Raw genomic sequence first — 17,246 nt, 5'->3', positions numbered from 1 at the left:
TGATATATCTCCCCAGTAATTGCCACAAGAACTCAGTTATTCAGCCTATCTAGGAAAATGGCTGCCGGAAGATCATCGTCTCCATTTGCCACACTTTTCACAATTCTCTCGGTTTTGGCACTGATGATGAGCATATCTGAAGGCGCCTTCTCCTGATTTAATTGTCTCAATTCTAGTACTGGCTTCCCTGATACACTGCTGTCTCTCTTTATTGTACTAGGTTTCTCTTCTTCTATGGTCTGTTGTCACCTTATATTGTGTGTTATCCTCTGTCATTGTCATAGATTTGTGTCTGAAGATTCAATCATTTGGAGATAATTACGGTACTATCTCTGTTGAATAATTGTTTTACTCGTTTAAAATTATAATCAATAAAATTTGCTTCATCACTACTTCTCGGTTATGGCTACTGTTGACTTCCGAAAATGAAGCCAACAAATGCTGGGAATTATAATCAATAAAATTTGCTTCATCACTACTTCTCGGTCATGGCTACTGTTGACCTCCAAAAATGACGCCAACAGATACTGGATCCACGCGGGCAAATTCCGGTGCGTTTGGATCGTTGATTTGATTGGACGCAGGAGATGCTCGTCCAACGCGAGACTAAGCAGTTCAGAAGCCAACGAAGTGACCGGAAAGCTCTCACACGGACATTGATAATCTCACCCAAACATGATTACAACTTTTGCAAGTAAATGATAAAAGAGAGCAAGATAGAAACACAATCAAATGGGAAGAGACGTAAGGAGTTGTATTTATTTTCCTCTCCAAAATGTGCCAAAAATTTATGTACTTGTTCCTTATTCTTCCTTGGCTGGTTGTGAACATGAGAACTTCAGCATAAACCCTTCGTTAGAGTTTCGGTACCCATCTGGTTAAATGGCACCTCGGCCAGAACAAGGACTTCAACTTCTGAAGCCAATCTGTAACCTTATTCTTCGTCTCTTCATACGTTTCGGGCTGACTCTTCTAGTGACGTTAGTGGATTTTCCACGTGGCACTTTCTGATGTCTAACTTAATACAGGAAGTAATAGCTACAATGATCATGTGATCCATTTTTGTTCCTAAGAATCACACATATTTCTGTGTCTAACAAATATAAATGCGAGAGAGAGAGAGTCAGAATGTTTGAATCCTTTAATAGATGGACATAAGACATGTTATTCATCAATCATCGACACTTACAGGGTATTCTTTGGTACATTTTTAAACAGAAGTATGTAGTACACCAGACTAAATTTTAACTTATTTTTCCTCCTTAATCCTGTCCAAAGTTGTTGCATCCAACGTGCAAAACATGCTAAAAATGCAAGTGCTGCTGTCAGGATTTCATGTATGCAACTCAGTAGGAGAACTCATGGCCTTTGAGTGAAATATGTTTCTTAACCCAAATGGCAATGTCTTCAGCACAAGCTTGGGCCTGAGGGGTCTTAAGAAGCATATCAAGAGCTGCAAATTCATGAACTGTGTCCTTGTACTCGAGAACAGGTGCATCCACGTTTACTTTCCGAAGCTCCTCAGAGTAAGCAATGTGTTAAATTGTGAAAATTCAGTGAACAGATAAAGAAGACTCGATGGGAACTCGAGTTTGGTGGCAGCAGACCTGAGTCATCTGTCCAGTTGGATGCATAGCTGGATTTTAGAATCTAGAAGAAGAATACTCTAGAAGAATTGCCAACGAATATGCTGCTGCATGGTTGGAGTTTGTTTCTCATTCTGTTATTTTGTACTGCAACTTGTATAGAATTGGTTAGCATAGATTCTTTCTTTTCTCTATAAAAGGCAAAGCCATTGTACATTACACAGAGGAGGTGAATGAATATGAATGAAAGTTTTTCATCCAAATATTTTCTTCACATTTAATTTTTTAAATGGTATCAGAGCAGGCAATGGCTGATTCAAATGATCCAAATACCACTCAAAGTAATACCAATACTACTCAAACCAGAAACACAAATTCTGATCCGTCACACCTAAGTAATCCCTTCTACATTGGGGCAAATGATAATTCTGGGTCCTTGCTTGTTTCTCATACACTTGACTCAAACAATTATCACTCATGGGCAAGATCCATGAAACGAGCACTCCGAATCAAGAATAAACTTGGTTTTATCAATGGAAGCATTTGTGAACCCACTGTTGCAGACAGTCCTCTCATGGAACATTGGCTTCGATGTAATGACATAGTAATTACTTGGTTACAGAACACCATGGCGCCAGATATCAAGAGCAGCACTCTATATGCAGATACAGCTTACCAATTGTGGAAGGAACTTGAGCAAAGATTTGCCCAGCACAATGCACCAAGAGTCTTTGAAATCAAACAGAACATTGCTAATTTAATGCAGGACCAGGAGAGTGTGAGTGTATATTTTTCAAAACTGAAAACATTCCTAGATGAATTGATGAATTATGAATCTATCCCTAGTTGTTCTTGTGGTGGATTGAAAGATGTGATTAATAACCAACAAAGAGATTGGGTTACGAAATTCTTAATGGGGCTTAATGATTCGTAGAAAAATTTGAAGGCACAAATTCTTCTGATTAAACCATTCCCAAGTTTGAATGAAGTGTATGCTATTATCCAACAAGAAGAAAAGAGGAGGCAGATTTCTCTCGACGGTCCACCTAATCTAATGACACTATGGCAATGTTAGCAAAAGGGAATTTCAATGTGAGAAAATCATATCAAGGAATTCAAAAGAAAGACGATCAGTTACAAGATATTGTGTATTTATTGGCAAATCCTTGGTATCTTGGAAGTCTAAGAAACAAGGGACAATTTTCAGATCCTCTGCTGAAGCAGAGTATAGAGCAATGGCCAATTTATGTTGTGAGTTAACTTGGATGCAATATCTACTCAAAAATTTACAAATTGAGCATTCTCAGACGCCTATCTTACATTGTAACAATAAAGCTGCCATCCACATTGCATCAAATCCAGTTTTTCACGAAAGAACCAAACATATTGAACTTGATTGTCATCTTGTTAGGGATAAAATTCAAGAGGGAAGCATAAACATTGAATATGACAACAGTAATTCACAAGTGGCAGATTTATTGACCAAGGCTTTATGTTCTCCTAATCTGTACTCACATCTACTCAAGATGGGAGTATTGGATATATACTCTCCATCTTGCGGGGGGCTGTTAAATTGTGAAAATTCAGTGAACAAATAAAGAAGACTCGATGGGAACTCGAGTTTGGTGGCAGCAGACCTGAGTCATCTGTCCAGTTGGATGCATAGCTGGATTTTAGAATCTAGAAGAAGAATACTCTAGAAGAATTGCCAAAGAATATGCTGCTGCATGGTTGCAGTTTGTTTTCTCATTCTGTTATTTTGTACTGCAACTTGTATAGAATTGGTTAGCATAGATTCTTTCTTTTCTCTATAAAAGGCAAAGCCATTGTACATTACATAGAGGAGGTGAATGAATACGAATGAAAGTTTTTCCTCCAAATATTTTCTTCACATTTAATTTCTTAAACAATGGCTCGATCTCTCATCAAGTCGTGCTCAGCAACCACTGTCCGCGTTGGGGGTATCTGCTTCAAATGTGGTCCTCTCTCCGAAACAATGGCAGAAGGGTGATCCAGGCTGAACTCCTCTTCCTATAAGATTAGTTTCCATGCAAGAATGCACATAGCTTTATCAAAGAAATAGGAATTTGCGAGTTTTATCTCAGAATGTGTAGGTTTACTTCCAATGAAAAAAGGGTACATCAAAACCTGGGCCACCACCTTTACTGGATCCAAAAACTTACCGGCCTCTACTGATTTCCGTGCAACATAGTCAGCAATATTTCCTCCACAACTCACCCCAAGAAGTACACATCTGTTCCAAGTCACAAAGTTAGTAATTGAATAAAAAGGTTTCTTGAAGACCAGAAACCTATAAGCATACATTAATTCACAAGTGCAGGCATAGCTAAATTTGGACCAAGGGTATTATTACTCTAGGCCATTCTCGTGTTCAAAAGAATGGTCGAGGCTAGGGGAGAGGCATTTAAAAATGGAGTGGCTGTGTGTACAGTCTCAACCATAAATCCATAATATAGTAAGAAAGGTAGGCTATTACAAATCCATTCGCTTAATCACATATGTACACGAGAAATCTTGTAATAATTTGAATTCAGTCATTGTGACTTGATTCACCTAACGAAGCAGAGCAGCCAATCAGAATATCAGATGCATCATTCGTAAATATTCATGGTTTAACTTAATATTATCTTCCCTGTTTACAATTTTTCTTCCTTCTATATTTTTAATCCCATGCATTTAGCTTTGTCAATGGAAGCATTTACTCTCTGATGCAGAAGGCAAAAATCTACAATTTGAAGCGTATTCAATAAATAAGCCACATGAGCCAAACAGCCATAGTTATTAGAATTTTTTTCAATTGTTGAATTCCATACGGTGGAAGAGAAATTACAGTGTGTAGAAAAATGGCATTTTCTCAAGAACAATGCAAACCAAGCATTAAAGTCCATTTATCAAGTGAATAAAGTTCTCAATGTAATTACATTGAAGATGAAGAACAAAGACATTAAAGCAGGAAAGCAAAGAGCGATATTAAAAATTGGCACCAATTACAAATATACTATAAAGGGCAAACATATTCCGTTTAGAAGCATTATCTTAAATCTAGCCAAAGAAGAGGCTAAAATCTACCCTGCATGCCTACATAAAATTCTCGAACAAAAACTATATGCCTTAGTTTAAGCCACTTAATCCTAATCTATACTTCAGATTTAGGAATTATAAGTATATAAACAAAAAAGACAGAGAGAAAAATATAAATAACAAAAATTCATAAAAAAGTCAATTATGTTCTCCCAATCATAGACAACATACAAAAATGTCAACAAGTTGCAAGTAAAAAAAAGAAAAAAAAAAAAAGAAAACAGAGAGAGAGAGAGAGACAGATAATATATTACACCTAAACATAGCAGTCAAGCAAATATACCTCCAAGAGTTTGGAAGTTTTGAATAAAAAGTCGTGTGTGCTTCCTACAACTCTTCAATAAAACTCAAAAAAATAATCCATACAAGTTAGCTGGTTTCTGTTTGATGTCATGATGAAAGACTCGACAACCACTAGAAAGAAAGTAGAAACTCCAGCAAAAAGAATAACAGTTGTTCATCTTCTTCGTCTTTAAGCTTGAGCAAGACAAATAAATCACTCTGTCACACATAACTCTTAATCACGTGCAATTTTTGTATATGATACTGTAACTATTTGTCGAATTCATAATTAAGCAACCGAATGAGTCAAATTCCAATTCTTCTGTTATTATGCCCTTGTTTGAGCTCCATTCTTTTGGAAAAATATATTTTTTAACATTATTTTGACATCATTTCAACCACACGTTCTTCAATAAAATAACATTTTTTTAACATTATTTTGACATCATTTCAATCACACATTCTTCAATAAAATAATATTACATGCAAATTCAAAACAATTTCCTTATTTTTTAACCACACATTTTTCGTCAATACCCTATTCAAAAATTCATTCTTCCCAAAAAATGAGGCTCAAACAAGGCTATGTTTCAAGTTTCTGGTTGCCAATTATATCAGTCAAGTTTATTCATTCAAAAGGAAACCAACTGAAGACTAGAATCCTTACCAAGAAATTTAGTAATAACTTCCCAGATAAAATCTTTAACTAAGCTCATTTATAGTATCAAATATGGAAAAAAATAATAACTAGTAACCACAAGAAAAGTTAATGGATTCAAACCTGACCTTGATGGATCTCCATGAGCAGCCAACCAAGGCTCCAACATTGATGCTCCAAAGGCATCGGCAACATGCCAATGACCATCCGATTTCCTCATATCTGTCCCCCCAACCAAGGTACTCCCCAAGGATTTACTACATTCGGCCAAATTGGCCTGCTTTGCCATCCAATGCAGCACCTTCAACCCATCTTCAAATGCAGCTGGGTATTTATTCTCTGGCACCACTCTATACCCCACGGCCAACACGATCACATCACACAACTTTGCAATCCGCCTACAGAAGAAATCATTAGTCACTGAATCATTGCTTCCACTTACAAATCCTCCACCGTGGAAATGCAACATCACGGGCATTTTTCGACAATTATTTCCTATCGGATTGTAACCTCTGTAAATTCCATACTCCGATTTCAAGCTCCTATCATCAATACTACACCCGTAGCAATTTATCCTAAAACTATCCTGATTCTGATCTCGCTTCACAATTACACCATTGCCGCTAGCAACGGAGTTATTCGACGGTCCACAGCTGTTGTGGNGAGATAAAATGAAAGTGATTTTCTAGAATGAGAATTCCCCCCCCCCCCCTTTTATAACACCAGAATTCAAATTTTTTGAGGGGGAGGGGGGGAATTGGAGGGAAATCTCCCTCCAATATTAAAGCCATTAGTGAGGATCCATGTGTACAGTAGAATTGGCACTCGATCGTGTTTATATAATTCGATTCGCTAAAAAATAAAAATAAATTCAAACCAACCTAAAATTGCTACCCCTTGCCGAAAACATCGACAAGGGATAGAGGGGCTAATGATATAGGTTGGTAGAAGGAGACACCCCCAAAGACGAGCAAGGCAGATCACAGCACACCGATGCAAGGCCATCGACCCTCATAAGGCGTTCTACCACTACACCCAGGGAGCGCTCTACCACTACATCTAGGGAGCACTCTACCACGACCCCCAAAGGGCGTTCTACCATTACACCTAGGGAGCGTTCTACCGCTACACCTAGGGAGCGCTCTACTACTACGTCTAGGGAGCGCTCTACCACAACCCCCAAAGGGCGCTCTACCGCTACCCCAAGAAATCATTCGACCACTAAGCGAAATCCTCAACGGGAATGATATCCCTTGTCCAAACACTTAGCCATAAAACCTTTAACGAATCGACAAAGTTACATGGCCGTTGATACAGGTATAATCTTCAGACGGGAAGTTAAGGACTCATCACTCAGAACGTGGGTGTAGTGGGAATATCATCGTGCGACACGTGGCACCACAACCGCCCAGCGGTTACCTGGTGCCTAATATCTATAAATACCCCCGGATGAGACACAGGTAAGGGATGATTTTTTTGAGCTCCCATTCTCGTTTTTAGCCATCTGATTTTCAAATATATTTTTTCCAAGTCTGAAAACTAATTCTCACGTCGGAGGTAAAACGGGGGAGAAAGCCCCGCCTTCATTTTTCAGGTCTTGCATACTTGACGGAGTGGTGAAAACGCCAAACATTACCAGGTAAACAGAAGGGTGTTGAATCACAGCCTTTCAGGTTGGATCGGATCCAGAAGTCACGACCCTCGACCGAGACCTGGAGACAGCTTCGGGCGAATGGAAGCATGTATCAGGAAGGAAAATACGGATTGACAGAGACGTCAAAGGATCGATGTGGATATCCTTCGTGGCAACTCCATCAGTAAATGAAGGATTCGGAGCGGTGCCCATCTCCTCCTCCGGACGTGGCGTCACTCCAAAGGAGATGCCTCCGCCGCCGCTGATATCGTTTTCCGGTGCCTGTAATCGGCTTTGTAACCGATGCCTTAGCATGAATTTGAAGAAAACACTGTACAATTTCACACCAATGCTCGGCATTTCAGGTAAAAAATAATAATAATAATAATAATAATAATAATAAATAAATAAATATTTAATCAAAGATGATCATGAGATAGAGGTTTTAAAATCTTCCTCTATACTTTATGTGATCTAATTAGAGTATAAAGATGATCATAAGATAAGGATTTAAATCATGTATAGCTATTGTTGGGCATGTTTGGTAAGTGATGTCCAAATTTTCTAAACTATGATAAAAAATCGAGGCCCTTATAACTTCATAGGCTATAAGCTCAAGATTGAAAAATTAAATTCACATCACAATTGAAGTAGTCCAATTATGTTGGGTATTTAGAGGTAATCAGCCCATTGGGCTAGATGCTCAATATCCAATTTGGAAGTAATTTGAAAATCACATGAAATATGGATAAATATTATCGTTATCTTTTTTCAACCATTTTATCCCATTTTTTTTTGTTGAGCTCTATCTTTCAGTTTTGATATAATCTTGCAAATTTTGATTTAACCTAATTTTGATTTTGTGAAAAACCTGTTTTTTTTTTTTAAGCCTATAAATTGAAGACTCGTCTCTTCATTTGTACATCACCCAAGAACAAGAAAAAACTCTCTGCTTTGTAAAAAATTAAAACTTCCTTTGTCTTTCTTTGTGAATCAGTTTTTGTGACTAATTATGGCCTTTAAATTGGAGATACCTTTGTGATATGGATCAAATTTCTGAGCCTAATCTAAAGGGGAAAATCGTTCTTCAATTTTTCAGTTTTTGGTTCTTAATTTTAATCCTTTGCAAATCCTAAACTAATTAATTATTTTGTTTGAATTGTAGGTGGGTTTGCTCGACAATTGGTATCAGAGCTTGGTGGTGGTGAAAATCCAACCAAAAATCAACCAGAAACCGGCAGAAAACAGAAAAATAGAATTGCCCAGATTTTTGCACAAAAATCGTACCTGCAAACGCGATTTCCCATCAATTCAGAAGTCCATTGGTGAAATGGAGACCATGGTTGAGACGTGCAGGTGGAGGCGGTGTTGGGTGTGTGGCGCGTGTTCCCGATGGCGGCGTGTGAGGGCACGTCGGGTCGATTATGGGGATGTTGTCTTCAGGTAGTTTGTTCCTCACATTATTTCTAACATTTTTCGTGTTGAAAGTTTTCTATTTCAGGTTACACAAAAAAAGTTGGACGATTTTGCCCTTGGTGGATCAACAGTCGAAATTGCCACATATTTTCTGAATTACTTTAGGCCAAAATTGCAGCCCTAAAGCAGTAAATTCACATCTCTCGTAATTTATGAACTCAGACAAGTCCGCTCTGGTAAATTGAACGAAACTTTACATTATCGCACTAACAGATCATCGTGTGAAGTGATCATTAGGATTGGGGGTTGTCATTGCTTGACAATCATTACTTGTTGATAGAACCTAGGATTACTTGCCATTATCTGTTTAATTTTTTAAGTGAAATTATTTATTCGTCATTAGATTAATTTGTTGAACATTGTTGCGTTATCTCGTATTATTTTAGACTTGTACCCGGACTCCTATTCTAGTTCTTCCCTTGATCTGAGAACTCGATTCTCACGAAATCCTGGGGTTCTAGAATAGTGCATTATTGTGAAACCATAGGAATCTTGTTACTCCGTGTAATCTGTGTGACCTGTGACTTTTACATATCTGAATTTGTGTTCTGTGCATTTTTTGGTAAAATGTCGACACATCACTTTGAGTTGGGTGTCTTTAATGGTAAAGGAGATTTTTCAATTTGGCAAAAAAAAACGAAAAGTATTCTTGTTCAACAAAAAGTTTCCAAAGTTATTGATGACTCTTTTCCTACAAACTTGACTAATGAAGAAAAAGAGAATATGGATGAATTGACACACACTTCTATAATATTACACATGTCTGATGTGGTTTTAAGAAAAGTTGGTAAATTAAAATTAGCTCAAGAACTTTGGGAAAAATTGGAGGAACTTTATGTGTCTAAGTCAACTCCAAACAAACTTTTTCTACTTGGAAACTTTTTTAGCTTCAAAATTGATTCTTCAAAAGATTTGGATGATAATTTGGATATCTTTAATGAACTCGTGCAATATACCACTAACTGTGGTGAAAAAGTATTTAAAGAGTATAAGGCAATAATTTTGTTAAATGCTATCTCTGAAACTTATAGAGATGTTAAAAATGCTATTAAATATGGAAGAGATATTTTGACACTTAAAATTATCATAAACTCGTTAAGAAGTAAAGAAAGGGAAATGCGAGCTGAGAGAGTCGAGAGAAGAAGTGGTGAGGTTCATATTATGAGAGGCAGGTCTCAGTTAAGAACCCGTGATAACCAAAGTGGATATGCGTCTGGTAGTAAAAAGAAAAGTAGAAGTTTATCTAGGTCAAGAAATAAAACTAAAGGTAGAAAATGCTATGATTGCGGTAAAACTGGACACTTCATTAAAGATTGTTATGTTGAGAAAAACAAACAAAAGGAAAAGGTTCACGATGAGGCAAATGTTATTACTTCTTCTAATGAATTTTGTGAAATATATGTGTTATTGAACTCTGAACCTACTGAAGTAAAATTGACTGTGAGATCACATTTAAATGAATGGATACTTGATTCTGGCGCATCATTTCATGTTTTATCACATAAAGACTGATTTGAAAATATACAAGAATCTGAAAGTGGTCCTGCTATTTTGTGCAATAGTCGTGCATATAAAATTGCTGGCATTGGTGATATCTCGTTAAAATTTGATATTGGTTATGTGCTTAAATTACATGGAGTTAAATATATTCCTGAAATGGCTAGAAATCTTATTTCAGTAGGAGCATTAGAAACTGATGATTTTATTGGTAAAATTGGAAACAACATGCTTAAAATGATTAAGGGTACTCTTGTCACATATAAAGGTACTAAAAGAAACGGTATTTATGTGATCACTGCTGAAATTGTTAAAAATTCAAATTCTTCTATAAATTTGACCAACACTGATGACACACATAATTGGCATAATAGATTAGCTCACATAAGTAATAAAGAACTTAAATTGCTAAATGATAAAGGTGCATTTGGAAAAGACTGTGTGTCTAATATGTCTTTCTGTGATCACTGTGTACTTGATAAACATCATAGGTTATCTTTTTTATCTGGTATGCATAAAACTACTAAAGTCTTGGAATATATTCATACTGATTTATGGGGGCCTGCTACTAATCCTACAATGGGTGGTAATAGTTATTTTATGTTCATAATTGATGATTACTCTCGTAGGGTGTGGGTTTATCTATTAAATGATAAAACTAAAACCTTTAAAATTTTTAAAATATGGAAATTGCAAGTTGAAACTCAAACTGGCAAAAAGATAAAATATCTAAGAACTGATAACGGCCTAAAGTTCTATAATAATGATTTTGATGATCTATGTGAAAAATGTGAAATTATTAGACCTAAAACTGTTCCTTATACACCTCAACAAAATGGGGTGGCTGAACGTATGAATCGTATTTTACTTGACAAAGTTAGATATATGATGTTGAGTTCTGGAATTCCTAAATCTTTTTGGGGTGAAGCTGTTATCACTGCATGTTATCTAATTAATTTTACACCTTCTACTGCATTAAATGGTGATACTCCACATGAAAAATGGTATGGTAAATGTGTTGACTATACTATGTTAAAAACTTTTGACTGTGCTGCTTTCTCTCATTAAAATGAGGAAAACTAGAACTTAGAGCTAGGAAATATGTTTTCTTAGGATATCCTGAAGGAGTTAAAGGGTATAGGCTTTGGGATAAAAGTCAAAATGGAATTAAGATCATCATAAGTCGTGATGTTACATTTAATAAGTCTGAAATACCGTGTCTAAAATCAGAAAGTGACACCTTTAGAGAAAAACAGCAAGAAAACATTAGTGAAGAATCTCAAGTAAATTTAAGGTCCTTAAGTGTTCAAACCCCCCACCACCTCAATTGAGGTGGAGCATCAAAATCCTGAACTAGAAGAAAATCAGAGTGAAAATATTGAGCGAGATAAAGTTATAGAGGAATATCAAGGAGAGCAAAACCCTTTGTTTGATTACCAATTAACTAGAGACAGAGTTAGAAGAACACATAGAGTGCCTCAAAGGTTAGAGTCTGATTTTGAGCTTGCTTATGCTAGCTATGAAGAACTAGTTGATAAGGAACCAAACATGTATGAAGAAGCCTTAAGGAGTGAACAATCTAAGGATTGGGTGAAAGCAATGAAAGAAGAGATAAATTCCCTCGATAAGAATCAAACATGGGAATTAGTCCCAAGACCTAAAAACAAGTCAATAATTGGGTGTAAATGAGTTTTTAGAATTAAGGAGGGAATTACCAAAGGAGAGGGTTTGAGGTTTAAGGTTAGGCCAAATGTTACACACAAAAGGAAGGGATAGATTATAATGAAATATTTTCTCCAGTTGTTAAGTATACCATAATTAGGACTATGCTTGCATTAGTTGCACATTTCAATTGGGAACTTGAACAATTTAATGTTAAAACTGCTTTTCTGCATGAAGAACTTGATGAAAAGATTCTCGTGGATCAACCTAAAGGTTTTGAAAGTAAACAAAAACCTGATCATGTTTGTTTTCTTAAACGCTCTTTATATGGTTTAAAACAATCTCCCAGACAATAGTGTAAACGTTTTAATTCGTTTGTTAAAACAATTGGCTTTAAAATGAGTGAATTTGATCATTGCTTGTACTATAAAGGTAATGTAAACAATAATGACTGTGTGTTTTTGTTACTATACATGGACGATATGCTTTTGATTGGTCCCAACTTGAAGTCGTTAAATGATATAAAAACTACTTTAAGTAATGAATTTGATATGAAAGACCTAAGTAATGCTAAAAGAATTTTAGGTATGGAAATTCAAAGAGATAGGTCTAAATCAATTTTATTTTTACATCAAGCTCCATATATCATGAAAATTTTGAAAAAATTTGGTATGAATGAATGTAAACCGGTTACATTACATTTAGCTAATCACTTTATATTATCTAAAGAACAATCATCTGCCAATGAAGAAGAAGAATATATGAAACGAATTCCATATACAAATGTCATTGGTTCTGTGATGTTTCTAATGATGTGTACTAGACTTGACTTAGCTTTGCTGTTAGTACACTTAGCAGATATATGTCCAACCCAGGTCCCAAACATTGGGAGGCTTTGAAATGGTTGTTTAGATATTTGAAAGGAACATGCAACGTTGGCTTAATATATAAGTTTAGTACTGAAGGAATAAAATTGAAAGGTTTTACTGATGCTATCTATGCTGGTGATAGAGATAATAGGAAATCTACATCATCCTACATGTTTACTTTGTGTAATTCATGTGTTAGTTGGAAATCACAACTTTAACATGTTGTAGCATTATCCACTACTGAATCAGAATACATTGCTGCTACTGAAGCCTTTAAAGAATCTTTGTGGTTTAAAGGTGTATTAAATGAACTTGGTGTTTTTAAAGACAATGTGACAATATATTCTGATAATCAATCTGCTATTCACCTATGCAAAAATCCTGTCTTTGATAAACGTACTAAACATATAGATGTTAGATTGCATTTTATTAGAGATATGGTTTCACAAGAACTGGTAAAATTTGAGAAAGTCCTTTCAGAATATAATCATGCAGATACGGGAACTAAGGTGCTCTCATTGGTAAAGTTTAGAAGCTGCCTTGATCTTCTAAACATCGGTACAAAATTGTAAGTTTCTTCCCTTAAGCTATTTGTTATCTTATCTGACTTGTAGGATGATTTGGCATCAATGTGGAAGTTATTGGGCATGTTTGGTAAGTGATGCCCAAATCCCTTAGACTATGATGAAAAATCGAGGCCCGTATAACTTCATAGGCTATAAGCCCAAGATTGAAAAATTAAATTCACATCACAATTGAAGTAGCCCAATTATGTTGGGTATTTAGAGGTAATCGGCCTATTGGGCTAGATGTTCAATACCCAACTTGAAGGTAATTTGAAAATCACATGAAAGATAGATAAATATTATTGTTATCTTTTTCAACCATTTTATCCCTTTTTTAGTTGAGCTCTACCTTTCAGTTTTGATATAATCTTGCAATTTTTTATTTAACCTAATCTTGCAAGATTTTGTAGAAAACCCATTTTTTGTGAAGCCTATAAATTGAAGACTCTTCTCTTCATTTGTACACCACCCAAGAACGAGAAAAAACTCTCTGCCTTGTGCAAAATTAAAACCTCCTCTACCTTTCTTTGTGAATCTGTCTTTGTGACTAATTATGGCCTTCAAATTGGAGATACCTTTGTGATATGGATCAAATTTCTGAGCCTAATCTAAAAGGGGAAAATCGTTCTTCAATTTTTCAGTTTTTGGTTCTTGATTTTAATCCTTTGCAAATCCTAAACTAATTAATTGTTTTGTTTGAATTGTAGGTGGGTTTGATCAACAGCTATATTTACATGGGATAATTTTAGGATTTCTTGGTTTCGATTTTGGGGGAAACGTGATGTTTGTGCTGTCTTTTGTTTGTGCTTACACTGTCGAGTCAGGTACTACACGCGACAGTGATGGAACCTTACCATTAGGGTGATCTAGATCAAGTGTGGTCGGTTGTAGTGTTTCTTGTGAAGTTTTGCTTCTATTCTAAAAAAAAGGTTGAATTCCAACCTTGAGGTCCTCACCGCCTCGTTTCTGGAGTATCGTGAGGGAAGTAAATTGCGAAATGTGTCCCAATAGGCAAGGAAACAAGAGTTTACCCGTACACTGGTGCCTACAAAGAGTCAAATTTCATATATCAGGAATCGAACCCTCACGTTGCGACTGCCAGCAAGACTAAGACTACTTCACTCCTGTCATTTGCACTACTGGATTATGCCCAAGAGAGCTTTGCTTCTATTTTATGTTGTACTTAAACCAATTGAACGAGCAGTGTACAGCACGAAATGGGTAAGTGTTGTTTCTACCTTCTGTTTACAGAACATGAATTACCATGAAGAGTTTGATAATTATCGCTTAGTGTGCATGAAAAGTATTAAGAAAAACCCAAGGGGTAATAAAGGAACGCAGTACTCTAGGAAGGGACGTGAGTTGAAGAGGGTGTTAATTAGAATATCCGTTATGCAATATCGATTACTACATACTAGCCACAAACTTATTTTTCACAGACCCATTTTTGATAAAATAATTTTACATATAAACCTAAAATTCTTCACTAATTTTTAACTTTATTCTCCAAAAAATCATTATTACATAATATAATTTTTTAAATGAAAAAAGGGTAGTCAAACACGCCCTAAACATTATTTCTTGGTTTAACTTAAATGCATGAAGTTAATTTAAGGTATAATTCATGATTCTCAGACATTAAGATAATAAACACATATGTATAACTCCCTCACGATGCTCCAGGGACGAGGCGGTGGGGCCCTCAAAGTTGGGGTTCAACCTTTAAGAAACAACACGAATGAAACCAAGTTCAAGACTTCAGTAAATAGATACTGGCAAAATGGAAATCTTAATTTCAACGCATCATTCTAAGAACTAACAATGAAAAAGGCCAATAGCACTAAACAAATTTCCCCCACTTAAAAGTGCATTGCAGACCCTAAAATCTCTTCTTGTTTCCCACCAGTTCTGTGTTTACAGTCCTCGTTTCTATATCAGAGTTCAACCGATCCATTCCCACACAACAGGGTTCTTCTCCCTACACGAACTGATGGGCNTTTACAGTCCTCGTTTCTATATCAGAGTTCAACCGATCCATTCCCACACAACAGGGTTCTTCTCCCTACACGAACTGATGGGCTGAAAATCGGGAAGCATAAGAAGGTGAGAAATTTAGATGTGTCGAAATTCAAACCCCATTCATAGTTTTTGACCAGATGGTGAGTTGGCTTTGAATTTGCTAGGGACGAGCACTGGTTCGTTGCTGGCAGCTTTCATTGCAGCAATTTCTTCCAAGCGCCTCCATGTTGCTTCACGCTTTGTCTCCATTTCTTTTTCTCTTGCTTCATCTTCTTGGAACTTGAGCAAACACTCCTCAAAGAGCTCGGGATCAACATCGGAGAAGATTTTCCGGACATTTAGTGTCAAGCTCCGCACTGCTTGGTTCCAGTGGTTTGTCACATTCTTCTCCAAGGAAGGAAAGATAATTGGCAGTATAACTTTACGATTTTGTTTGATTAGGTTCTCGATATGATCGTTGTTCCATAAAAACAACGCCCTCTCTGCCACCTGTAGAAACAAGAGTTAGATAATTTGTCGAAGAGATTTCATACTTCACAGTAAAAATGAAATGAATGGATTAGAAAATTCAACCTCAATCAACCAATGTCAGATTTAGAAAGGAAACACGAGGACAAGAAGAGGGAAAACTTATATATAACCGGATTTTAATCCATTTCCAAGTCCTCAATATGCCACTTGAATAACATGAGACTAGTCAAGCTATCAAGAATATTAATCATATGCACTCGTGTGCATACTTGTGTACATATTTGGTAGACAGCGTTGGACAATTATAGTAAAGCTTTAGTTTATTTTCCTTTTCGATATGGACTGGTACTGTATAATCCCATATAGCAAACATGCCATTAAAGTGGAATTGTGAAGGATCCCAATGAATGAATCCTACAAATGCTTGAAAGAACGTCAAGATTCAGCACTAAATCTTACATCACATGCCTTTAGAGTGATAAAACTACAGAAAACAACTTAGGATACTAAAAATAATAAACGTGGTGTGTTATACACCTCATATAAACCATCTCCTAAATGACAGGGAAACTATATATTAGCTAAAGAAGAATTTTATTAAGTTTTAACTGCAAAAAGGTGATGGAGACAAAATACAAAAGTTCCAAAGAGAATGCAGTGGAGATAAAAAAAAATTATAATTTTTTTTTTCTTCACGCTGTAAGTACATGCTTTATAGAAAGTAGAATAAAGATTACTCGAATAACTCATTAAAAAGAGATTAAGCAAATTTCTAAGGCACAGCAAAAACTTTGGACCGGCATCGTGCGGATGTGTACTGTTGAAGACAAAAATTAAAAAACTTGTCCCCTCTCTATCAGATCAAGCTTACATGGTTTAACATGTCAAAGCACAAAAACGTTCTAACTTCAAGTCTCATCACCACATGCTTACGAAAATCATGAACGTGTCAAGCCTTTGATGAAAATTAATTTAGCTTGCACATGAGGAATGTATTCAATTAATTTCTCCTCTCACTAGTAGCTTAGGCTTCTAGACAAGGTAGTTCCATATGTATTCATTACATTATTTCAATTTACTATGTTTAGCTAAAAAAATTATTTTGGAATTAAAATATTATCAATCCTTTTGCTTGGAACTGAGATCAAGGGATTATTCTTTTCAGCAGTGAACGGGCAAGCTCATGGACATTACTATGGATTGCATCATTGATGCCAGTTTCCTATGGTTATACATTTTAACCATTTCAAATGAAACAGAACTCGCCCAGCCATAAATCTCAATATGCAGTGAAGCTTTGTGCACATCAAGTTGATATATGCCACCATAAAGATACATAACCTCCCCAGTTATGATGGCCCTCATTGAAGGCATTTTTTTTTTGTCAATCAACTAAAATAGTTAATTGCAAATCAAGGATGGTCT

General features: G+C 36.0%; 1 protein-coding gene and 1 pseudogene across 1 annotated transcript; both read right to left on the bottom strand.

The window, feature by feature from the left end:
- Positions 1-1,346: 1,346 nt before the first annotated feature.
- On the bottom strand, positions 1,347-7,707 carry LOC111400778 (annotated as a pseudogene).
- Positions 7,708-15,470: 7,763 nt separating this feature from the next.
- On the bottom strand, positions 15,471-17,195 carry LOC111402571 (serine/threonine protein phosphatase 2A 59 kDa regulatory subunit B' eta isoform-like). Its single transcript, XM_023030952.1, has 2 exons — positions 16,995-17,195; positions 15,471-15,839 (listed from the first exon to the last, which is right to left on the bottom strand). The coding sequence occupies exons 1-2, from the start codon at positions 17,193-17,195 to the stop codon at positions 15,471-15,473; spliced, it is 570 nt and encodes a 189-aa protein (XP_022886720.1).
- Between the last annotated feature and the right edge of the window lie 51 nt (positions 17,196-17,246).

The sequence above is a fragment of the Olea europaea genome, chromosome 10 (genome assembly GCF_002742605.1).
Source record: "Olea europaea var. sylvestris chromosome 10, O_europaea_v1, whole genome shotgun sequence".
Lineage (NCBI taxonomy): Eukaryota > Viridiplantae > Streptophyta > Magnoliopsida > Lamiales > Oleaceae > Olea > Olea europaea.
The sequence above is the reverse complement of the archived record's forward strand: the minus strand, read 5'-3'. Positions and strand labels throughout refer to the sequence as shown.

What these genes read in the sequence shown, in the direction of transcription:
- LOC111402571 (XM_023030952.1), bottom strand. Translation starts at nt 17,195, where the DNA reads ATGCCTTCAATGAGGGCCATCATAACTGGGGAGGTTATGTATCTTTAT. An exon ending in TAATGTCCATGAGCTTGCCC is followed by an intron (nt 15,840 to 16,994) that starts GTTCACTGCTGA and finishes TTGTTTCTACAG; the next exon opens with GTGGCAGAGAGGGCGTTGTT.